Source organism: Phragmites australis, chromosome 9 (assembly GCF_958298935.1).
Source record: "Phragmites australis chromosome 9, lpPhrAust1.1, whole genome shotgun sequence".
NCBI lineage: Eukaryota > Viridiplantae > Streptophyta > Magnoliopsida > Poales > Poaceae > Phragmites > Phragmites australis.
Genome location: NC_084929.1, coordinates 789151 through 813955, shown reverse-complemented (window position 1 = coordinate 813955; position 24805 = coordinate 789151). Strand labels below are relative to the sequence as shown.

At 43.0% G+C, this 24805-nt stretch overlaps 4 protein-coding genes across 8 annotated transcripts; 2 read left to right on the top strand and 2 right to left on the bottom strand.

Annotated features, from left to right (window-relative positions):
- Positions 1–2243: 2243 nt before the first annotated feature.
- LOC133929658 (metallothionein-like protein 2C) lies at positions 2244–2973 on the bottom strand. The gene is made up of 3 exons (XM_062376451.1): positions 2843–2973; positions 2672–2752; positions 2244–2567 (listed from the first exon to the last, which is right to left on the bottom strand). The coding sequence occupies exons 1-3, from the start codon at positions 2887–2889 to the stop codon at positions 2465–2467; spliced, it is 231 nt and encodes a 76-aa protein (XP_062232435.1). The 5' UTR covers positions 2890–2973; the 3' UTR covers positions 2244–2464.
- Positions 2974–7564: 4591 nt separating this feature from the next.
- LOC133928283 (uncharacterized) lies at positions 7565–9420 on the top strand. Of its 3 annotated transcripts, none has more exons than XM_062374542.1 (3): positions 7565–8124; positions 8462–8513; positions 8642–9211. In XM_062374542.1, the coding sequence occupies exons 1-3, from the start codon at positions 7618–7620 to the stop codon at positions 8665–8667; spliced, it is 585 nt and encodes a 194-aa protein (XP_062230526.1). In that variant the 5' UTR covers positions 7565–7617; the 3' UTR covers positions 8668–9211. The 3 variants fall into 3 exon arrangements, 2 of the variants coding, with proteins under 2 accessions (XP_062230526.1, XP_062230527.1); XM_062374543.1 differs by lacking the exon at positions 8642–9211 and adding an exon at positions 9231–9420 and having other exon boundaries at positions 7567–8124; XR_009911424.1 differs by adding an exon at positions 9231–9420 and having other exon boundaries at positions 7579–8124; positions 8462–8673.
- A 4612-nt stretch (positions 9421–14032) lies between these two features.
- Positions 14033–16215, top strand: LOC133928282 (uncharacterized). 3 transcript variants are annotated; one of them, XM_062374540.1, is made up of 3 exons: positions 14033–14919; positions 15257–15308; positions 15437–16005. In XM_062374540.1, the coding sequence occupies exons 1-3, from the start codon at positions 14413–14415 to the stop codon at positions 15460–15462; spliced, it is 585 nt and encodes a 194-aa protein (XP_062230524.1). In that variant the 5' UTR covers positions 14033–14412; the 3' UTR covers positions 15463–16005. The 3 variants fall into 3 exon arrangements, 2 of the variants coding, with proteins under 2 accessions (XP_062230524.1, XP_062230525.1); XM_062374541.1 differs by lacking the exon at positions 15437–16005 and adding an exon at positions 16026–16215 and having other exon boundaries at positions 14036–14919; XR_009911423.1 differs by adding an exon at positions 16026–16215 and having other exon boundaries at positions 14366–14919; positions 15257–15468.
- Positions 16216–18616: 2401 nt separating this feature from the next.
- On the bottom strand, positions 18617–21630 carry LOC133928281 (outer envelope pore protein 16, chloroplastic-like). Its single transcript, XM_062374539.1, has 6 exons — positions 21206–21630; positions 21007–21058; positions 20033–20064; positions 19536–19569; positions 19341–19408; positions 18617–18855 (listed from the first exon to the last, which is right to left on the bottom strand). The coding sequence occupies exons 1-6, from the start codon at positions 21317–21319 to the stop codon at positions 18715–18717; spliced, it is 441 nt and encodes a 146-aa protein (XP_062230523.1). The 5' UTR covers positions 21320–21630; the 3' UTR covers positions 18617–18714.
- Between the last annotated feature and the right edge of the window lie 3175 nt (positions 21631–24805).

Here is a 24805-nt window from a genome sequence, read left to right as displayed (position 1 = left end):
ACAGACCAGATGTATTCTATATACATACGTCAGGATCAGTTTTATTATACATGTAATGACATCATTAATGATAAACAGTACTATATCACATAAAAACAACTTTATTGAAACAAATACCGGAGTTTTAAACAATAACGGAGGAACATGAGGAAATTCCAATGAAAGCTTCAGGGCACACCATATGCAATCGACTGGGGGCAACGTGACCTAGGACGCTATGTCTTCGTTATCGTCTTCAGCTTCCTTGATCTCCTTATAGTCTTCTTTAGATGAGCAGTATTTATTATTGGAAATAGCAAGTATGATTACATATTGTACTCCGCAAGTGTGGGAAAGCATGACATAAGGGCTTAAGACCAGAAATGCTTGACTCAGATTTACTGCATCTATACCATCCTAACCTAGGACTAAAAAGACATAGCAGTCCTATTTACTATGTATGACAACACTGACTTTACAAGAATAACTTATCGGATTCTATCTGACTACCAAAACTCATAAGATATTCTATATCCGGCTACCAACTCATCAGGTTACCACCACGCGACTATCAGAACCAACCATCCAAGATTATCCACTAATCATGAAGAAGTCCAAGCCCACTCTTGACTGTGAGCACGGTTGATATATCAGTTTTACACTCTGCAGATGTTGCACACTTTACGTACGAGTCACAATTTCATCACTCGTATTATCAAGTGGAAGTCTCCATACTGTTGTTCTGACCAAGCACTCGCACACTTCCTATGGTGTGTCGCCAGGAGATCACTACAAGATCGTTAAAGCTCACATCGACACGTAAGCACCTACTAAGGTTTTACCGCTAACAGTGATCTATTACTGCAGATGCCCCTTTTGTGTCACTCAATCGTCCACTGGTGTCTACAGAACCGGATGGTTGGCTAATTAATTGGTCATACCATACCCATATAAGTCTCGTGGTTGCGCTGTTGTGTCGGGTTACATGTCCATAAACCGGTCCTTAGAGTCCTACATATGTACAAACCACAACCTAACTGTGTATTCCTGCACCATCATCAAGTCAACCATCATGTTAGGATCCCTAAATTCTATGTTGCTACAATAATTACCATTTCTGTGAACAAACGCAAAACGAAGCTAACACAACAAACAAACGCTAAGGTTGTCTGTCTAGGTTACGAATTTAGAAAAAATTAGGTGCATGAATCGTCCAAATCAGAGCTATGACACTGAGCTATGGCTAAACGAATTTTTAAACGACTAAAAACCATAAAACTAATTTTCTAGAATTAAACTTAATTTTTAAAAAGCCTAAAACATTTATTTAAAACATAAAACAAATTTTGGAATTTTTCTATTAAAAGAAAACCTATTTTCAAAATCATTCTATTTTTGTGAATTATTTTTCTAAAGAAAATTGAATTATTACGTCACGCTGACATCAGCAAGCTGACAGGCTCGGATTGCTGACAACTCCGACACGTTGTGCTGACTAGACCGTCACGTGGGACAAAGATGCCGACGTGGCGCGTTGACGTGGCTTCATATAAACCCAGTTATTAAAGAGGACATATGGCGTTATCTGATTGGCTAGCGAAGGGGTATCTCACCTTTTTAATCTTGACCATTGATCTACGATTGTACAGTGGAGGGAGGGCTTCCTCGGCTCCTGCTCAGGACTGCGATAGCGATGGGTCTTCATGGCGGTGCACTGCCGGAGGTCGGTAGAGGAGACGCTGCGGTGCTTGAGAGGCGACGGCGAGTGGCGAAGCGCGACCATACATCTACAGCGAGTCCGTTTGACGGGGTTACGGGTGTCTACGAAGTTTGAGGTGGCTCGGCGACAACGACGTGGCTCAGGAAAGGTTCGGCAACGGCTAGAGCTCCTTGCGTTGGCCAGAACTCGACTGGGATTGGTCGGGGACATCTAATATGTGGACGGAGAACGGTGTCCTGAGCTCAGACGGTGTCGTGAAGCGCTAGAGCTGCACAGCGATGGCGCCGAGAGTAGAGGAAGTCTGGCGATGGCGTGAGGGAGCTCTAGTGGAGGAAATCCGGCGAGGTTTGAGAGATTGGGCGTGGTGGGGCTAAGAGGAGCCTCGACCAAAGGTTCGATTTGGATTTTATAGCCACATACGGCAATTGCCAAGACGTGAGGACGCGACGAATATGGGGGAGCGGCGGTTTCGACCGACGAATATGGGCGAGTGACGGTTGCAAGTGGGACGATTATGGCATGGCGAAAAACGGCAGTCACAGAGTTCAGTTAAAGGTCGGATACATATATTAAAGCTGGCACGAGGAGTACACGATCGACGACATCATCGATCATCAGATATTGAGATACCCCCAGGAGATGATAGGGCAGGCGACACAGGATGACACAGGATGCAGCAGTTGACAGGATCTTATTTAGACACTACTAATACGCTGGCTACCGGCGGGGGTCTCCTCCTCGTGCTCGCGGCGGCGCGGGGCCGCCTCAGTTGCAGCTGCAGCAGGAGCAGCCGCAGCTGGTGCCGCACTTGCAGGTGGTGCAGTCGCAGCCGCCGTTCTCGGCCGTGGCCTCGAACCCGCCAGAACTCCTGCAACCAAACTCATGTCGTCAGCTTCTTCCTCCTCTGATATATCTTGTCAAAGATCTAGTAATACTTTCAGACTTTCAGTTAACAAGTGTACAAAGACATACCCCTTCTGGGCGGCAGCAGCAATGACCATGGTGGTGGTGGTGGTGGTGGCAGTGGCCTCCACATCAGGGAACATCTTGCATCTGCATGCATGTGAATACACAGATGATCATCAGGAAACCTCTCTGCACTACGAGTTAGTTGCATGTACACAGCACAAGTGAGGTTCGTACCCGCCGCACCCGTTGCCGCACCCGCAGTTGCCGCCGCAGCAAGACATTCTCGCAAACACGAGCAAGGAAGCAGGTACTGCTGCGATGAGGAGCTGAAGAACAAGTGCTTCTTGTGCTTGTGCTGCTTGTGATGACTGATGAGGAGGGCGAGCAGGGGTATAAATAGGCGGAGGCGTAGTGGTGAGACGCATGGCGACGCAAGAGCCGCTGCCCAAAAAGAATGGACGCCGGTGTGCCAGGGACCACAACCACTTGCTTTGGGAGAAGGAATAAGGATAGAGAGAGAGAGAGAGAGCTCTTTCTTTCTCTTGATTTTCTGAAGGAAAAAGGGCATTTTGCTGCAGTAATTGTACTTTACTTTGAGCTAGATAAGTAGGTGTCTGTCGACCAATGCAGCAAGAAAAATGTCTTAACAAAGAAGAGTTGCATGCAAGTCACGGTTAATTCAATTCTATGTTGAATGCAAAAGGTGAATACTACAGTTTTTTTAACAGTGAAATTGCTACAGCAGCCAACTGTGCCTTATTGTAGCTCCTCTCTAAATTATTGTTCCCCTTTGATTCCAGAGAAATTCTATAATTCGTTATCGAATAACCACTGATTCTACAATTCGTCATCGAATAAATTCTGTTTACTTCTATACCATCGAATAAATGGTTTAGTTCCTTATTTGCCATCGGGTAGTCTGATTTTTTAAAAATTCCGACACTACCCTCCGCGGTACTGTTCAGCTCGTTATAAACAGTACCTGAGAACTCAAAAAAGTCAAAAAAAATATGTCGATTTTTGTGCATGCTCTATAATTCATAATCAATCCATTTTAATTGTATTTACCTAAAAATACTGTGTAGAATTCAAACTAAAATTCTTCAAAATGTGCTACTTTTGTAACTTTTTGTAATTTTTAAGTCTCATAAAAATTTACAAAAAATCTGAGAAAATTTACTAATATTCCTCTAATGTGATGTAATAATTTCTAAAATTATCTCCCGCGGTGAAAAAGTGAGTTCTTTATAATGCACAGTATTACAAAAGGACCACATTTTGAGAAATTTTAGTTTGAATTCTACACAGTATTTTTAGGTGAATACAGTTAAAATGGGTTGATTATGAATTATAGAGCGTGCACAAAAATCGACATATTTTTTTGACTTTTTTGAGCTATCGGGTACTGTTCATAATGAGCTGAACAGTACAGCGGAGGAACAGTACCGCGGAGGGTAGTGTCGGAATTTTTCAAAAATCAGACTACCCGATGGCAAATAAGGAACTAAACCATTTATTCGATGGTATAAAAGTAAACAGAATTTATTCGATGGCGAATTGTAGAATCAGTGGTTATTCGATGGCGAATCGTAGAATTTCTCTTGATTTCACCAGGAATTTGAATCCGATGGAGATTGGAGAAGGTGGTGGATGCGAGAAATATGTAATACCCGAAAATGACCAAAGTTCATATATTAACCGCATGGCCCGTGAGGAGTTAAAGTTTAGACTTTTTGATACGTTGTTCGGATGGACGATCGGAGACCGCGAATACGTAGATCTCGTCAAGACGATTTTGTTTTGTTATCGGACGTCTCGTTTGGACACTCGATAAAGCCGTAGCGATCCCAATAAATTTAGACCGTTAGATAAAAGAAAAAAAGATAAGATCAGGTGGGATCGGTTACCACCCTAATCCCGACCCATTTGGCCTGACCGCCCCAGCGCTACCTGTGCCAAACCCTAGCCGCCTCGGCCGAGCTTGCCGCCCGCCAAGGTCGCCACCCCAGCCATGCTCGACGTCTGTTGTGTCTGTCGGCTGTCGCCCTGTCACGCTTAGCCGTCGGCCACCGCGTTGTGCCGACTGGAGGTCGTCGGCCGTGGGTGGATAAGCAGGGAGGTGTCGGCCAAAGGCAAGGGCCGGCCTAGTAATAAAGAAGAAAAAGGAAGAAAAAAGAAGAGGAAGGAAGAATAAAAGAAAAGAAAAGAAAGAAGAAGAAGAAGAAGAGGGAAGAGGAGGGGTTTTCGCGGGAATCACCGAATCTGTCGTCGATTTAACTTTCTGGCACGTGAAGGTGACTTCTAATTAATCCTTAGAAGCTTGTAGATGTGTGGGGACTATCGTTTCCGTCATTGGATTAGTGTTTTGATGTTTCATTTAGTGTGTAATGATTAATTGAAATTAAGGTTTAATAGGTGTCAAATTTGACCATACGGTTAAGATGAAAATTGTAGGCCATGTTGATAGCTCACCGTTGGCGTTGGTCTTCTTCTTTTTAGTTAAGTATTTTGGGAGTAATTGTTAAATCGGTGTTGTAGCTCGGCAAGAGTTAGTCAGCGCGTCGTTGCTTTGTTCTGTGGTCTTTGACCTTAGTGGAATTTTTCGCTTAGTGTCTTACAAGCTAAGTGGAAGATATAGTTTCGTAGACCTCGGTTGTTGAGTTTGCATGATTTTCGGTCATATGCGCATGTGCCTCCTTTTACTTTTATTGTTGCGGTATTTTAGTGCTAATTTATACACTTGTTTAGGTGTTGCCACTCGAGGACATATCTAGTTCCCGCTTTCGTCGTCGGTGAAGGCAGGTGAATGTAGCGGATGGTTACGTTTTAACTTGTTATTTGTATACCTCTATCTTTTAATTGCCGCACTTATTAATAATTTATTAAATTAAATGTGAGCATGTGGATTATTTTGTGCCTTCTAAAAAATTGATATTTTCCCTAGTTATGAGGTAAAGAAAGTGATATATGTCTTCTCTCTTGCAATTATTTATATTCCTCGAATACGAAGCATGACATATATACCTATATCAAAATTATGTCATTTGATTATGCATGATGTCTTAATATTTACTTTCTGAAGTTTACTTAAATTCTTAAATTAAGCAGTAAAATAAGCGAGCTTTGTCGCTTGTACGTTGTTCATTTACTATAATGTGCAATATTGGAAGTTATGTTGTTACCTATGCATGAAGCATGTCATACATATGCATCTCATGCACGGGAAGTTATGTCGATATCTTATGGCCGCGACCGTACCGATACAACACTGTATGTTACTCGAGAAGGGGTACAATACACATCCTTACATTACCTGATGAGGGGTAAAGGTGAGAAAAAGTATGGTATGTGCATACATGTGTATTCATATGGATGTCTTTATTTTAAATGCATCGATGTCAATCTTATGATTCCAGGAAGTCTTTAATATCATTTTGAATGATAATGTTAAGATGAAGTCTTAGCCAGTAGATGATAGCATGTGGATGTTGTATCGTCAGGCTTATTTATGTTTTTCAGATAATGTTAACCAGTTTAGCTTAATATCTCTGTTAAAGATGAATGTTTAATCAACTGTAGTTTAATAGCTTGTTAAAATAATTCACTTGTTAAGATTTTCGAATATCACGCTTGCTATCTTTCCAGGTGCGCCTTGCAGTGACGTCAAGCATGCAGGATGCGTAGCAGTACGGCTTTTGCACAGATCACATACTCATTGTCTTTTAGGTTGTAATGTCAGTTTAGTGTCTCTTAGTTGTTGTGTTATATCTGTCTTATTGCGGTATGGATGTATGATTAAGGTTTGTTGTTAGTTTGCTAGGATGTTTAATTTTGCTCATTTTGCTAGGATGTTTAATTTTGCTAGTGTGATGTTATAGTTATTTCTCTTTATATGGTGTTTGGTCAGTATACCTCTTGTTATAAGAGAGGTGCTGTCAAAATAATTTATTGTTCGTTAGACTCCTAGATAGGTTAGTAGCGCTCTTGACTGATGGTTCCCACTGTTACAAAATATAAATGAAACTTTTGAGCAGTTTATGCTGGGTAAAGGAGGGCAATTCACTATTGAAAAAGAGAGGCCTTTTGAGATTAAATTAAGCGTAAACAAACTGACTAGTGATACAGGATCGAGGATCGATAATTCAGATGCTCACGTACCAGAGCTGAAGCGACAGCCGTCCCTTCCTCTGCTCCAAATTATTTCAGCTGCCGACGCTCGCTTTTGTGCTGAAATATGTCGCGCTACGGTTAGCCAGCGCAGTTAATCTCGGATGCTACTGGCAATTATCTTCTTCAGCAGTCGGGCAGAATCTAGTGCGATCGAGGCGACATGACTGCCGCACCTGTGCACGAATCGTCGCCATACGGATCAAAACGAGAGAGACAGAGAGAGCAGATGACAACTGCAGGGAGGTGTAGATCATTGGTGCTGGTATTGCAATTGTTGCCGCTGGAGCATCACGTAACAGTGAACCGATGAACTTCACTCACAAAGAGTTAAAAGTGTTTCTTAAGCTTTCAGACTCAATATAATCCACATATCTGGATATGGGGCAAACTATTGCCGGAGCATCACGTAGGAAGATATTGCAACAGTGAATCACTAGCAGCTGATTCCTGGTGTATGGCTCAAGGTTTTCTTGACAAAAGCAAGTGCTCATAGCATTACCTGATCCAAGTTCAGAGTGATCGTCAGTTTCTCATCATACGGCAACATGCGCGGCTAAAGATTGATACAGAAGTTTACCATTTTCCTCCTGATTTATTGTAATACCAAATTTTTTTTGAGAAAAAACAGAGAGTTTTGACCGAAATTTTACTTTTTGATCCGTGGCTCGTATGGACGATCGGAGACCATGGTTGCGTTCATCTGGTCGAGACGAACCCGTTTTGCTATTCATATGTCCGTTCCGGGCATTTTGTGACCCGTAGAAAGCCCAATCAATCCAGACCGTTCGTTGTTTTTAAAAAAAATAAAAATAAAAAAAATAATAAAGGATAAGTACCGGATGGATCGGCCCTCAACCCAATCCATCCAGACACTTCTCGCATTCGTCTCTCTCTGTGTATCGTTGCTGTGCGTTGCGCGTTGCTGCCAGGACTGCTCGCCGGCGCGTGCGTGTGTGCGTGCGCTGCTAGCTGCTACGCGCCGCCGCCGCGCCGCTACTGCTACTCGCTGTCCGCCGGCCCGCCGGCACCACCGCCTGCTCGCCGCCGTGCGTGCTGCTCGCCGACGCCCCTGCGCGCCGCTGCAGCGTGCGCTGCGCCGCCGCTGTCGCGCTGCGCCGCCGCCGTCGTGCCATGCATCACCGTGTGAGAGCCGCAAGAGCGAGCAAGCAAGCAGCCAGCAGCGCCGAGCGAAGAGCAGGAAGAAGGAAGAAAGAGAAAAGAAAAGAAAAGAGAAGAAAAAAAAAAGAAGAAGGAAGAAAGGAAAAAAAAAAAGAAAAAAAAAGGAAAAGTTGGAAATTTCGGGATTTCGTCGGATTCGTCGTCAATCTTTCGAAGGCGATTTCTCGGTAATTTCTGGATATTTGTGATTTGATTAAATCAAATCAATCAATTCCTGTCGTATTATTTCATGTGATCAATAGTCTGTTTCGTTTCGATAATCATTATTGATTCGAATATACGATATCCGAGTCGAAGTATTTATTTCGATCATCAGAGCGAAGTCTAATTAGTGAGATTTTAGTTCGACTCTGAATTGAAAATAGTGTATCATTTCATGTGATACAATTGTATGTTCAGTTTTTCGGAATGTAGGCGTATACGTGACGTTTTCAGACGTAGAATTGACGCTTCATATTTTATGTGTTTTAAATGTGTTTTAGTTCTGATAGTATGCCTGTACAGGTGGTACTATTTCCGGACGTTCTTGATCGAATTTTCTTCATCGTCGGTAAAGGCAAGTGAATGTATTGTATGACTATGCTTTAACCTAATATTGGGTTGCCTACATTCTTTAATTACAGTGCATTCATCTAATCTGAATGACTGATTCTGGGCTGAGTACTATGTTGTTTACGTTTCCAGAAGTTTACTCGATGATTGATTTATGAAGTGCAGTAGGCACGATATGCCATTCTGCAGTTGTGCATTAGTGTTGTATGCAATGTTTTTTTTTAAGTCTCAAGCATATTCCGGAAGTTATGTTGGTTATGCTTGAAGCACGTCATACATATATGTCTCATGCATTGGAAGTTTGTCGTCGTCTTCTGGCCGCGACCGTACCGGTACAGTACCGTATGTCACCCGAGGAGGGGTACGGTGCACACCCTTACGTTACCCGAGGAGGGGTAAGGGTGAGAAGAGCATGTCATGTGCATGGTTATGTCTTCTTGTGAAATTCAATGAATTATTCATATCAAATCTTATTTCCTTTAGTTAGCATGTATATAGATATATATGCGGCTCTGAAGGCTTATACCAACCGAATGTTAAAATGTTTAATGTTATCGTTGGACTTGCTTAGTCATAACTGTTTCTCCTAGTGTTGGCGGTCTGTTTCATTACTAGTTTCTATTTAGAATTGTTAACACATTCAACTGTGGCTAAATAGCTTTTTGTTAAAGTACCTTTCACTTGCTGAGATTTTTGAATCTCACCCGTGTTTTCTTTACAGGTATGTTTAGATGTTGACGTGCATTTTGGGGATGGATCTCGGTAGCTGCACACACTAACTTATCACGATATCGATAGCTCAACCGGTGTATACAAGTGGTGTGTCTGATGGTTCATCGTTTGTTTTTGTTTGTGTTGTGGTACGACGCTGGTAGCGTCGTGGCAGACTCTATATATATGCTGGTTATATCTGTTTCTGCCTGCCTGTGATATTTCTTGTGGTCAGTTATACCTCTCTATAGAGGAAATACTGTTAAAATTTCTTTTTTTTTAATAAATAGGCTTGGTTGTAAAGTAGGGTGTTACAGCTTGGTATCAGAGCCTAGGCTTTAGATCCTAGGTAATTGAATGATAAACCTGACACACTTGCACAAATAGGATGGGTATGGGATGCATTGCATTGCATACGTCTTGTTTATCTTTGTTCGCTTATGTTCACTATCTCATATAAGTACTATTGAAGTTGTTTATTTGATTGTCCACATATTCTTTAGTGTTTTATCATTGATCTATATTGTTAAGTTGTTGGAGTCAGTTCCGTTGGAATGGTGAAATTGTCAGGGCGTTAAATTTGTTACCTTGGCCATTAGAACCTGAGAAGCTTCAGAGGATCAATAGTATAATTGTTGTATGGCACTGCAGATGGGTTAAGTGGAGGGCCCCCATGATGCCTTTTCTGCATTGTCAGGTGAGGTTGACCAAGAGTTAGGTTTGCGATCCAACTATCCACATACAGAGCGAATATTTTGGGTACGAGATGGACTGGCCCCCATGTCGTTGACCCTAACTATTCGTTCTCGAAATGTCGGAGAAATGGATCGATGTGTGCCTTACCATATAAGATAAGGTGATAATGTTTTCAACCTAACCATTAGAATGGTGTAGGATTTCTTTTCCCCATGGAGTCGGGGCAATCTTTTTGCCGATTGTGTGAAAATGTATTGACAGTAAGATCCTAATAGGGTTCTGGGAGTTTTTCTAATCTTTTGCTAGACTTGTACCCTAGTTGTTGATGTTTTGAGGATTAGTTAACACCTCGTGTTTAAGTTGAAATGTTTACATACCTTATGTGTCAGTTTCTTTAATATCTGAGAATAATCTTTTATGGTTGGAATATCTATGCATGTTTTGAAATGATTATTTGAGGTAGTTATTTTGTTAAGTTAGCCTTTGTGGAAGAGTCCACTGGCTATGGGAGTTGGAGTCATCGATTGCGTTGCAGCGACTGATTCGCGTCATAGTGACGCTAGTGGAGTGACGCCTAGGGCGTTGGTGTTGTTTAGAGGTTGTCGGAAAAATTGTGGCCTATAACATCATTATGAGGTGCTATGTTGGCGTGTCGTTATGGGAGTTGGTAGTTGAGTCTGATAAATTCTACTCGCCGAGTAGATTCCGAAGATAAGGGTTATTTGAATCTTTCCTGGCTAAGTAACGGAGGTATCACTAGAGCCTGTTGTAGTAATTCTTCGAGTGGTTCTTGGTATGTGGTTTGCTTTGAGACTTTCTTTCTTAGATTTCATGAATTGAGTGGATCTGAAGAAGTGGCTAGATCCTGGCTTAAGATTTTCCCGCAATGGAGCAGGTTTGTGTTTGTTGCTCCAGTTTATTCTCTAAGCTGAAGTTTTAGCCAGGAAGTGTCTGGGTAGGTTTGCATACTGGAAGTTTGTTCCTATTGGGAGTAAATATCTGCTGTTACATAAAGCGATACTCTACGTACTTGGTCGCTAAGATGTCAATACGTGTTTTGAGAATAGCTTAAAATCGGTTTTATCTAAACTCTGGTTTGAGGGAAGAGCATTGTAAATAGTGGAGTTTATTCCAGAATTTAAGTGCTGAGATTAGAGTTATGTTTGGGAGCTAAGGGTTGCTCCCCTGTTTAAAGGAGTGTTGTGAAAGAGGATGAACTATTGGGGTGTATCTTTGTAGTTTTGTTGCTGTTTAGGAGAGGGTATGCCTTCTAAGGACCCGGAGAGAAGCATTGTATACTAACGCTCAACCCGTTGACGGTAAACTGGTGTTGCAAATGGTGTTTTCTAAACTAAATTGGAGTTGGATTAACAAGGTTGAGTTTGTAGAAGTCATATTTTCAACCCTCTCCATGAGCCTTCCGCAGTGATCATCTTGTCGGTTAGATTAACCGATGTCTTTCCAACTTTTGAGGAGAATGTGTTTTTGCATGCAATTTTACTTTGAAGAAGTTGTGGCGTGGTTACCGATAGTATGACTGTCCTGGGAATGTGAGCAAGATGTGAAGTTCTTTAGTATGCCAGTTTGGCATGTTTCTGAATATACCGGTCAACACAGTTTACCTATTGGTCCAACTGCCTCTGGATGGAAGTGTTCTGGTATTCAAGTTGGAAAGTGCAAATCTAAACTTGTACCATGAAGGATGAGTCGTTAGATGTTTGGAAGTATTGAATTAGGTAAGTGGTTGTAATCTCCTGATCACCCCTTCTAGACTTGGTGATACATCGGGATGAGAGTGACCAACTGGAGGTTTATATCTTAACGTTGTGACTGTCTTTTGTGTAGATCTACCCACACTCGTATTTTTTCTTGGAGTTAGTGATGTTGGTAGAAGAGGTGAAGTGTTGATGTTTCTTTAATCTTGAACCATAAATGTTTTTAATTGATCCTCCCTGTGAAGGAGTTGAAGTTGAAGCGAAGAAGGTTTATATTCTTATTGGGGGTTTCGACCCGAGTTTATGGAGTTAGCCAAATAATATTTTTGGTGTGATTGCATCCACCAAAAAGGATATTTTTGGGCAACTAATGCCTTGATTTTAGAACTAGTCGAAGAGATTGTCTCATAAATGGCTGGTATAGTATTAGCAGAAATGTTGTATGTTCTTGGATTCATTTTCCCTTCTAAGAGTGAGAAGGCAACAAAATGGTAAAGATCGTCCAATGTAACCGAGATTCGGAGTTTTCTTGGATTCGTTGGCCATTACCGACATTTTATACAAGGTTTTTCTTTTATTGCAAAGTCTATGATTAGACTTACTGAAAAGTGTGTTCCATCTGTATGGACTGATGAATGTGAGAATAATTTCCAAACTTTGAAGAATGAGTTAGCGAACGCTCCTATTTTGGCTTTGCCCGAGAGTGGTAAGCGTTTCACAGTTTACACTGATGCTTCTCGGATCGGACTTGGCTGTGTGCTTAAGCAAGAAGGTCGGGTAATTGCATATGCTTCTAAACAATTGAAAACTCATGAACAGAATTATCCCACTCATGATTTAGAATTGGCTGCAGTGGTTTTTGCCTTGAAGAGTTGGAGGCATTACCTGTATGGGGAGTCATGTGATATTTTCACTGATCATAAGAGTCTCAAGTATATTTTCACTCAAAGAGATTTGAATTTGAGACAGCGAAGATGGTTAGAAATAATCAAAGACTATGATCTGACGATGTATCATCCCGGAAAAGCAAAATGTGGTAGCCGACACCTTAGCAGAACAGGTGTACCTAAGCAATAATGTCTTTACATTCAGACTTGGATCGGATGGGTATTTTTTTTTTTTTTTTTGCTTTGCTGGCATGGTGCAGAAAGAAACTCAAATGATCATCCAATCTGCTATACCTGAACATGTACGTGAAACTCAACAGCATAATCGTCTTCTTTTAGAAGTTCGAAAGAGAATTTCAGCGGGGAAATCAAAAGAGTTTAGTGTGGATGAACATGGTGCAATACGTTTTAGAGGACGTCTCTATGTACCACAGAAGGTAGATGTGAAAATGGATATATTGAGAGTAGCTCATCGAACTCCTTATACTATTCACCAGGTAAAACCAAAATGTATCGAGATCTAAAGCAAAAATTTTGGTGGAGAAGGATGAAAGTGGATATTGCTAAGTACATTGCAGCTTGTGGTGTCTGCCAATAAGTAAAGACTGAGCATAAAAGACCTGCAGGATTAATGCAATCCTTAGAAATCCCAGAATGGAAATGGGAACATATCATTATGGACTTTGTTGTTGGGTTGCCTCGTTCACCTCGAGGCAGAGATGCTTTTTGGGTTGTCGTGGGTAGGCTTACCAAATCCGCACTTTTCATTCCAATGAAGACAACCAGTTCGGCACATGAGTTGGCTCCTTTGTATATTAAGGAAATAGTGAGGTTGCATAACGTGCCAAAGTTGATCATTTCAGACCGAGATTCCAAATTTGTATCCCAGTTTTAGCAGAGTTTGTTTATAATAATAGCTATTAAGCTAGTATTCGGATGGCTCCTTTTGAGGCCCTGTATGGCCGAAGGTGTGTTTCCCCTTTGTGTTGGGATTTTGTTGGAGAGAGATCACTTCTTGGTCCGGATATGGTTCAGCAAACATCGGAAAAGGTGCACCAAATATGTCAGAACCTGTTGGCTGCTCAAAGTCGACAGAAGAGCTATGCAGATATCCGGAGACGAGACCTAGAATTTTCAGTTGGTGACTATGTTCTTCTCAGAGTGTCGCCAACCAAAGGTGTTGTACGTTTTGGTATCTCTGGGAAGCTTAACCCGAGATACATTGGTCCTTTTCTAATCACAGACCGACTAGGCAGTTTGGAATACCGTCTTGAGTTATCAGACTCAATGAGTGGAGTACATAATGCCTTCCATGTTTCTATGCTAAGAAAATATCTAAGAGACCCTGAGCATAACATTGATGTTGAATCGATCACGGTAGAGAAAAATCTGACCGTAAAGTGTCACATGGTATGTATTTTGGATTCCTCAGAGCGAGTTATGAGGAGGAGGACTATCAAGTTTGTGAGAGTTATTTGGACAAATCGAACAGAACGGGAAGCAACTTGGGGATTCGAAAAACAAATGCGCAAGGAGTATCCTGAGCTCTTTGAGACTGGTGAGTCATAAGTTTTGAAATATTTTACCTCTGTTCCATAGATGCTATGGAAGCGGCAGAATTCGGGGACGAATTCATTTAAGGGGGGGAGAATGTAATACCAAATTTTTTTTGAGAAAAAACAGAGAGTTTTGACCGAAATTTTACTTTTTGATCCGTGGCTCGTATGGACGATCGGAGACCATGGTTGCGTTCATCTGGTCGAGACGAACCCGTTTTGCTATTCATATGTCCGTTCCGGGCATTTTGTGACCCGTAGAAAGCCCAATCAATCCAGACCGTTCGTTGTTTTTAAAAAAAATAAAAATAAAAAAAATAATAAAGGATAAGTACCGGATGGATCGGCCCTCAACCCAATCCATCCAGACACTTCTCGCATTCGTCTCTCTCTGTGTATCGTTGCTGTGCGTTGCGCGTTGCTGCCAGGACTGCTCGCCGGCGCGTGCGTGTGTGCGTGCGCTGCTAGCTGCTACGCGCCGCCGCCGCGCCGCTACTGCTACTCGCTGTCCGCCGGCCCGCCGGCACCACCGCCTGCTCGCCGCCGTGCGTGCTGCTCGCCGACGCCCCTGCGCGCCGCTGCAGCGTGCGCTGCGCCGCCGCTGTCGCGCTGCGCCGCCGCCGTCGTGCCATGCATCACCGTGTGAGAGCCGCAAGAGCGAGCAAGCAAGCAGCCAGCAGCGCCGAGCGAAGAGCAGGAAGAAGGAAGAAAGAGAAAAGAAAAGAAAAGAGAAGAAAAAAAAAAGAAGAAGGAAGAAAGGAAAAAAAAAAAGAAAAAAAAAGGAAAAGTTGGAAATTTCGGGATTTCGTCGGATTCGTCGTCAATCTTTCGAAGGCGATTTCTCGGTAATTTCTGGATATTTGTGATTTGATTAAATCAAATCAATCAATTCCTGTCGTATTATTTCATGTGATCAATAGTCTGTTTCGTTTCGATAATCATTATTGATTCGAATATACGATATCCGAGTCGAAGTATTTATTTCGATCATCAGAGCGAAGTCTAATTAGTGAGATTTTAGTTCGACTCTGAATTGAAAATAGTGTATCATTTCATGTGATACAATTGTATGTTCAGTTTTTCGGAATGTAGGCGTATACGTGACGTTTTCAGACGTAGAATTGACGCTTCATATTTTATGTGTTTTAAATGTGTTTTAGTTCTGATAGTATGCCTGTACAGGTGGTACTATTTCCGGACGTTCTTGATCGAATTTTCTTCATCGTCGGTAAAGGCAAGTGAATGTATTGTATGACTATGCTTTAACCTAATATTGGGTTGCCTACATTCTTTAATTACAGTGCATTCATCTAATCTGAATGACTGATTCTGGGCTGAGTACTATGTTGTTTACGTTTCCAGAAGTTTACTCGATGATTGATTTATGAAGTGCAGTAGGCACGATATGCCATTCTGCAGTTGTGCATTAGTGTTGTATGCAATGTTTTTTTTTAAGTCTCAAGCATATTCCGGAAGTTATGTTGGTTATGCTTGAAGCACGTCATACATATATGTCTCATGCATTGGAAGTTTGTCGTCGTCTTCTGGCCGCGACCGTACCGGTACAGTACCGTATGTCACCCGAGGAGGGGTACGGTGCACACCCTTACGTTACCCGAGGAGGGGTAAGGGTGAGAAGAGCATGTCATGTGCATGGTTATGTCTTCTTGTGAAATTCAATGAATTATTCATATCAAATCTTATTTCCTTTAGTTAGCATGTATATAGATATATATGCGGCTCTGAAGGCTTATACCAACCGAATGTTAAAATGTTTAATGTTATCGTTGGACTTGCTTAGTCATAACTGTTTCTCCTAGTGTTGGCGGTCTGTTTCATTACTAGTTTCTATTTAGAATTGTTAACACATTCAACTGTGGCTAAATAGCTTTTTGTTAAAGTACCTTTCACTTGCTGAGATTTTTGAATCTCACCCGTGTTTTCTTTACAGGTATGTTTAGATGTTGACGTGCATTTTGGGGATGGATCTCGGTAGCTGCACACACTAACTTATCACGATATCGATAGCTCAACCGGTGTATACAAGTGGTGTGTCTGATGGTTCATCGTTTGTTTTTGTTTGTGTTGTGGTACGACGCTGGTAGCGTCGTGGCAGACTCTATATATATGCTGGTTATATCTGTTTCTGCCTGCCTGTGATATTTCTTGTGGTCAGTTATACCTCTCTATAGAGGAAATACTGTTAAAATTTCTTTTTTTTTAATAAATAGGCTTGGTTGTAAAGTAGGGTGTTACATTTATTTTGTTTTCTTTTTCATTTTAGTGATATGCTATCGTTTAGAATCAAATGAATGAAAGATCAAGATCAGTGCATTTAGCATAAGACTATAATTTCTGAAAGTTTACAGAGTCTATACGCATACCTGAGAGAAAAAAAAAGTACAACTAGGGGTTTTTTAGACAATGGAATCAAACAATATTCCAAAAAAAACCTATGAGTACAACTAGGGGTGACAATAAGATAGACGGATTGATCATGATGATAATTAATCTTTCACCAAACTAAGCCAAATTATCTGATTGTCGAGGGTAAATTTCTGACAGTGATTTCGGAGTATGTTAGATAGTGGGTGCGTGATCTTTGTTCGGGATGCATCTGCTGAATCTATTTGTGTATGTGCAACTCAAGAACACCGAAGATTATCCAGATTCAAACCCCCTTAGAGTAATAGCCCTACATCCTGTGTATTCTTTTCTTTAGTCTAAGTTGGTTACAGATGATATTCTTGCCAAACCTTCTCCTCGGCCTTCTTCTTCTCCAGGCCTCTCTTTTTTCCATCTCTTTACAAGCCTGACACTCCTCCCTTTATACATCAGAAGGAGAGATAATTTACACGTGAATCAGGACATAGATCCAGACCTAGCTAGAACTTCCTACTAGGCCCATCATTACTAAGAGCAGACGTATCCCATTTACTTTTCGGCGCTACAGAGCCTGTCCCATCGCTCTACCGTCTGCGTCATCCCGATCGCCCGAATTGCCCTGTCCCATCTCCACGCGCCGCCTACGCACCTGCAAAAGACCTCCTACCACACCTGTTAGGCCTTCCCATAGCATTAAATGCTACAGGACATGACACGGCAGCTCTGCGCCGATCACGCCGTAGACGACCAAAAAGAGAACTTGGTGAAGAAAAATAATCAAATGAAAAAGCATTTATTGTGATTAAACTGTTTAGACATATACCTGTCCCACGACCAGAGGAGACTGGTCACGGGGTTTACTCCCGTGACCTGATGACTGGTCGCGGAGCTTGGTCGGAGAGTCTGGTTGCGTGGTCGTTGGTTGGTCGCGCGGGGTGACCACGGTTCCGGACAAATATGGTATACAGCACCTGCTGATATCTTACCAGCGTGAAACCGTCCACGAGGGGACTCACTGTTCTTAACACCGACACTGATGAAGTTGGAGACCTAGAAATTGCAGGGAATTATCATTGCCATCTTCTTTCTAGGGGATAAATGCAAAAACCCCCCCAAAAGTCACTTGGATTTTGACTTTCCCCCCCAAAAGTTGTTTTGTTGCAAAAAACCCCCCAAATGTTTGATTTTGTTGCAAAAACACCCCCAAAAATTCAAAAAAAAATTAAAAAATCACAAAAAATTCTAAAAAAAAACTAGAGACAATTATAAGACCTTTTGTGAAATTTGTTTTAAAAAATAATATCCTTTGCATCACATTTCATGGAGAGTAAGTTTGAAAAAAAAGAAAAACTTGCAACTCATTTATTAATTCGAGTTAAATGCATAGTTAATTATTTACTAATCCAAAAATCATGAAACAAAATTTTTTAGTCTTCTTACATGATCCTCTATCTTGTAAAAATACATGAAATCTTGAATTAGTTATTATAACGTGCAGGATTGAGTAAATGTGTTACAGATAGATTAATTCATAACTAATCCATAACACCCCCAAAATTAGTGAAACCACTTTTATTAGTTTACTTAAACAATTATTTGTGTAGGAAAAATAATGGTAGACATGAAAAAGTTAAAATAACATGAGTTAATAAATGAGTTGCACATTTATCTTTTTTTTCCAAACTTCCTCTCCATGAAATATGATGCAAAGGATATTATTTTTGAAAAAAAATTTCACAGAAGGTCTTAGAATTGTCTTTAGTTTTTTTTAGAATTTTTGAATGATTTTTTTAGTTTTTTAAATTTTTATGGGGTTTTTTGCAACAAAGTCAAACTTTTAGGGGGTTTTTTGCAACAAAATAACTTTTGGGGGGGAAAGTCAAAATCCAAGTGACTTTTGGGGGGGTTTTTGCAGTTTTCCCTCTTTCTAGCAATGTACAAAACATTTGAAAAGTTCAGGCATTTCCCTGTCATGAAGATTCAATACCATAAGCAATCATGGCACACAAGACTTTCTCCCCAGTTGTTGCAACTTGCATATATGTTTTCCATCAGTTAAACCATCATAGAATCACAGTGATAAATGCAAACAGCAAAGATAACGAAAAACGGTTGCCCAGGACATGCACACAAAGCAAAAGTACCGACAAGGAGACGAAGATTGAAGAAGGTAGCTTATTGAACTTAACATGGCTTCAGTGAAGAAGTCCTTATTCTTATTGTCCGGTAATAGCACTGCAAATGCAGTTACAGAACTAGGTAAGGTAGTTGATGAACTCAACGGCTGTCGCAACGGCGCCTCCGGTGATGGCATCCTTGATGACCTTGTCTCTGTGGTGGTTGCTGGCAGCAGAGATCAGCGCACCAGTTAAGGCACCTCCGATCATTGCATTCTTCTGCAGGAGTACCAGAAAAGAGAAGGAAGATTAATGAGCACCATACACCATGATACCAAAAATGACTAAAATCACGCAAGGAATGAACTGACTACAGAATCAGCTGTTTTGTGGTATATTGTATAATGATTTGTTTAGTTGAAGCCGGGGCATATCCTCCTGGCTCGAACAAAAAATCAACCACCTTGTGATGGATCGGAATCGGTAACATAACTAGCACAATGTGAGACACATCTGATCTTTGGTTAAGGAGGCAAACTGAAGTAAAAGGAATACAGACGTATGAGATGCCAGTGCCAATATAGATCCTAAATATTCTCGAGAACTACCTATAGAAGAATCTTAACCAAATAGTTTTAAGATCTACATTTCAAGTGGACAGACCAACTTTTTTTCTGAAAGGCAGGCAAATAAGTTTTCCTTCACACAGGGTTCAATTCACTGCAAGAATCTTGAAAATGATTTCAGTCTCAGATATTTAATACCCAGTCACTGTGACCACGGATCCGTTCCACTCCATACTCCAAGCCCACATAAACTCCAGCAACAGTACCTGCATTTTTGTCAAAGAAACATCTGAATCAGGCGAAGTACAAAAGAAGAATGGATCATGGATTGATGCCAGTGCATTCATTTGAGTTCAAAAAAAAAAAAAGAGGTACAAATTGCCAAGCAGTTACCCCAATATGCACCCTCCTTGCACATTTTCTTCAGCTGCATAGATATTCAGCAAAATATATTACTATAATGTAAATAAGGCAACTGAATTTTCACATATGAACAAGCACGATGCAATTATGCAATAGAAGTGCAGGGTTTAAGTTCAATTTTTCTACCTTGGGGAGCTACACATAATATCTGCGGCAACATATTGGATTGAAACTATAACTGGAGATTTGTTGCATGCATAAAATATGTTTTTGTAATCTCAAGTGACTACATAAAATATGTTTTTGTAATCTCAAGTGACTAAGTGAGATAACCATTCTCCATGGGGGATAATTTAAGGGCATCCATATTTATGTAGTAACATTTAGGCACTTCCACTATACAATTATCTAATTGGCAAGGTTGACGGCGAACTGGACCACCATATGTTCTCCAAGTGAAAATGGGCATCAAGCTAGAAATATTGAAGAACCAGGTGAAGTGAAACAAGCATTGTGGAAATACTTACTGCATGCTCAAGCTTGTGCTTTGAAACATCTCCTGCAAAGGAACAAAAGAAATTTTTGTTACACTGAGTTCATAGAAGGGCACTCTGTGAGCTTCTTGTCCTGCTTGCCAGTGAAATATTGCAGCATACATTCCTAGCTGCTGATAACATTGTCAGCAAGCAAAAGGAGTAGTGGAGTACAATATTACAGTCAATTTAAACACCATTGGGCGTATCTAGAGGTGCACAACAACAGATAAGGCCCAAAGTTAACTGAACTCTTCGTTCAGAAAAAAAGTTCATTTTTTTCCTTCTGAAGTAATAGGAGGACTGCTAGTATTTCATTAAGAGAAGAATATTAACAAGTTACAAATCACACGACAAGGAAGAAAAAACAAGAGAACAAAAAGATAAGAGGATAACTGAAGTTAAGAGCTATTTGGTAAGATCATCTGCACAAGCTTCGGCCTTCTGTTCAGAACTAAAATTTACTTGTCTGTCTAAAGCGAACCGGCATTAGCGAAAATTGGAATGGACCTACCATTTCAGTCGTTGAATTACGACCGCATGTCCACTATGCAGACGACATCCCATGGCATGGCTAACTGTAGTAATCGGTTATGCTTGCTCCGCTGTTTCATTGTATGCATCCTTTATTGCAGAGACCACACCCCCTTTTCCCTTGTATTGGAAAATTTTTCCCAGGATTTTAATCTATCTGAGCAAGCAGTTCTATCTCTGAGCCGTGTCCCACAAAAACTACGACTTTCCATACAACAAGAACAAGGGCCCTAGGTTGTGGAACAGAGATTAGCAGTATTGCACAATGAGGCAATAATACAGCATCTACCCCATTCCCCTCTTTTAAGTACAACATGAGTTTTGATTCCTGACACAGCCGGGATTTCTTTTATTTTCTTAGAAAAAAATTAAGCAAACGCAGCATGATTGAGGTTAACAAGAGCAGTAAAAAGCGGGAGGAGGAAGCGGAGCACCTTTGTTGAGGCACTCAAACGTCTCCTCGGCGGCCACCTTGCAAGCGCCAACCTGATCGATTCACATACCAAGAAACAGCAGGGATCGATTAGATGTCACGCACCCACATTCTCGATCGTATTCTAAATCCTAATGCGCGGGCATAGTAATGGCAGAGGAAGGGAAGGGAAGGGATTGAAGAAGGGAGATTAAACCGACCGCGCCGATCTTGAGGAAGCCGTCGACGGTGCGGTTGAGGAAGGGGTTTCCCATGTCGATGACGACGTCGATCTTGGGCGAGCTGAGCGACCCCGAGAAGCCGCCGCGGGGCATCCTTTCTTCCCCTTCGTCTGCTGCTCTCTTTTATCTATCCCTGACTCTCCCTTCCAGAACCCCGAGCTCCCCTTCTCTCTCTCTCTCGTCTCGTCTCGTCTCGGGCCGGCCAGGGAGAAGATAAAGAATGGAAAAGAGGGTAGCAGTGGCCGGGAAGCCACGAAATCGATGGCGATCCCCTCCCAACGGGGGGCTTCCCCTTGTTTGCTACTAGCACGACAACTCACAGCTCATCTCCTCTCGTGAGCCGCGCGCGCCCCCATGGATTACTTGGCCTCCTCTTCTCCTTTCCTTTCCTTGGCGTCGCGTGGCTCACAGCCTGGCCCGCGTGTCAGCCAGTGTCACAGTCTTACTCGATCAGAGGCTCAGAGCTCGCGGACAAAACAAAGCGTCCCCTTCTTCCTCCTCCTCCTCCTCCTCCCGTGTGGGTGTGGTCCGTGCGTTGCTGGATGCATGGCCATGGACGGTGTTGGATATGTGTCGAATAATTGTACGGAGTTGGTTACGTGTAGGACTTAGAGTTGTATTAGCGATACATGGTGGAATCCTAGTAGGACTCCTGTCTTCAGGCCTCCTCATAAATATGAGAGGAGGGTCGCTGTTTATAACCATGACGACATAGCGACAGGTTCGCAGGGGGCAGCGAGTCTGCGGGAACCCCGGGAAGCGACTGGTGTTGCTAATTGGGGAGGAGCGCCCATAGTCATGCCCCGAGGATGTAGGCTTCGGCTGGACCTCGTTAACAAATATCGTGCCTCTGGTGTCATCTGTGATCGTACGCATCATCTCGGTAGATCCATCCGTTGCTTCCGCTGATGGCTAATTTTCTAACAAGTGGTACCAGAGCCATGGTTGGATTGGATCTAGGGGCGGTGCGTGGAAGATTACACAGAGGCGTGAGGATTATGCTTCTACAAGGCGTCGTGCAACGCACAGGCGGTGCGGACGGACACGATGCAAGGTAGAGCATGGCAGCGGCTGGTGCGCATAGGCGATGCACATAACAGTTGCGGCGGGTCGACGTGAGGGTCGACAGTGGCTATGATTGCTAGCTGGATCTCATTGTCGAATAGTCGAGGATGTGCGGCGTGAGGTGTCTGCGTTGGCGGCTGGTTCGACGTGCCCGACAGGTACCGACGGCCGATGATGGCACGCATACTGAAGGATGGGAGTCTGTGGCGAGAAGATGCATGCGTTGGAGTCCGATCTGGACTTGTGCAACGGACTTCTGCTCGCTCACGTGTTCTGTTTGGCTCGGACGAGAGGCGCGCGGAGGCTGGTCGGGCACTTGGGTCACGCGGACGTGGAGACCGGGCTGTGTACGATGGTTGCTGGGGATGGCGCAGTTGAATGGAGTTGACGGCAGATCGATGCAGTCTGGTGGTGCGTTCACGCGAGGAGCGAGGCTGACGGTTACGAGCTTGCATGCATGTTGGTTGAATAGGGAACGAGACCCACATGTGTTATTGCTTGGATTTAAAATGTGAGTTTTTGCATGCATGCTGTGCAGCTCCTGGTGGCTGGTGACGTGCTTTGGTGAGGCTGGTTGATGTGGCCGTGATCCACTCGGAAGGCATACAGGAGGCATCGATCAGCTGCAAGGGCATGATCGGCTGGAGTTCTGGCCGTTTTTTGTCATCCTATGGAGCCGGTTCGGCCTAGGGGCACAGCTGGCCTGTTGTCGGCCGACCAAGGGGCACTTGTGGAGCGGCTTCGAGGGCGTGCAGCGCGGCTGGGCCGAGGACGCATGGCAAGACTGAAGCAAAAGATGCATGTGCGTGAGTTGCTATGGAGGTGCATGCATGCATGCATGAGGTAGAATAAAAAAACTACGGAGACGCTGATGAATATTGCAACAGGTGGAGGAGGAGAGGCAATCGACTGGTTGGCCAAACTTTAGGCCGGTGTTGCGGTGCTCAGTGATGAGCATGGGCTGTCGATGGTGTTTGGTTGTGGTGCACAAAGCGACTGATAAGAGTTCGACAGTGGTGGTCGGACAGTTTGCGGGCACATGGCAAACGGTCCAGGAAAGGCTGGCGGACAGTTCACTTGGAGGGTGAACATACCGTGGTGCAGGGCGGACAGGCTGGTGGCGACAGGCCAGTCATACCGCGGGTAGCAGAAATGATGAGACTGGCAACAACAACATAGAAGCGTGAGGGCCGGTGGTGATTATTTTTGTGGCGTGGCAATACATGGCACGAGCTCAGGATGCAGGATGGCATTGGAGAGGGCTTGCGTGTTTCCAAATCAGTAAGGACACGGATCGATTCGAGTTGTACGCGTACGGATTTCTGAAGTGTGGATCGATGGGCGTGAAGAAGCTTCAAGGGCTGAATTGGAAAGAAGTATAGATTGTGGAGATCTTTACTTGCAACTGGAGTAATCTGGTTGGTCTGGGACTGCAGGAGGCTACGGTGTAAGACGTCAGAGAATCGTAACCTAAACAGTCAGGTAATGGAGTAATGCTAATGTGTCAATTTCTATGTGTGACTCAGAAAGCAACAGTAAAGTTCTTAGTATCAAGAAGCAGTCAATTGGGAGCGTGGATGTCGGATTCAGTTGGTTTTTTCCATGTGACACCTATCAGGGAGCAGTTTTCTTCATGAAGTCTGGTGATTCTGGTTGTATCTACTTATGTGACGATGCGGGCTACCATGCTGTTAGAGTAGGTGCTATCAAAATCAAGATCTATAATGAAGTTGTGTGCTTCGGGGAGTCAGGCATGTGTCAAGGCCAAAGAGGAATCTGATTTCGCTCAAGGAGACTGTGTTGATAGAAGAGAAAGGTGCTCAGTTGCAGGTGGAGTCATGGAGTCTGAAGTTGCAGGGATAGCAGAGTCTCCGGAAGGCGGTGAGTCTGAGTAAAACTCATTGGGCAGCTCTCGTTGAGCGGCAAAGGTGACAACTAAAGTCCGGTGTACATGGAGGTTCACGCATGACGGCTTCAAGATGGCAAATTATTCGCCAAGGTGGAGTTTGTTGGATATGTGTCGAATAATTGTACGGAGTTGGTTACGTGTAGGACTTAGAGTTGTATTAGCGATACATGGTGGAATCCTAGTAGGACTCTAGTGGAATCCTAGTATGACTCCTGTCTTCAGGCCTCCTCATAAATATGAGAGGAGGGTCGCTGTTTGTAACCATGACGACATAGCGACAGGTTCGCAGGGGGCAGCGAGTCTGCGGGAACCCCGGGAAGCGACTGGTGTTGCTAATTGGGGAGGAGCGCCCATAGTCATGCCCCGAGGATGTAGGCTTCGGCTGAACCTCGTTAACAAATATCGTGCCTCTGGTGTCGTCTGTGATCGTACGCATCATCTCGGTAGATCCATCCGTTGCTTCCGCTGATGGCTAATTTTCTAACAGACGGCCGCGTGCTGTGCTGTGCTGTGTGACACTGCCATGTCATGCACAACAAGCTGGCTAGCTTTGTGACTGTGGCTGTGAGTGTGAGGCGAGCAGCATGCGTTGTGTGAGTGAGCGA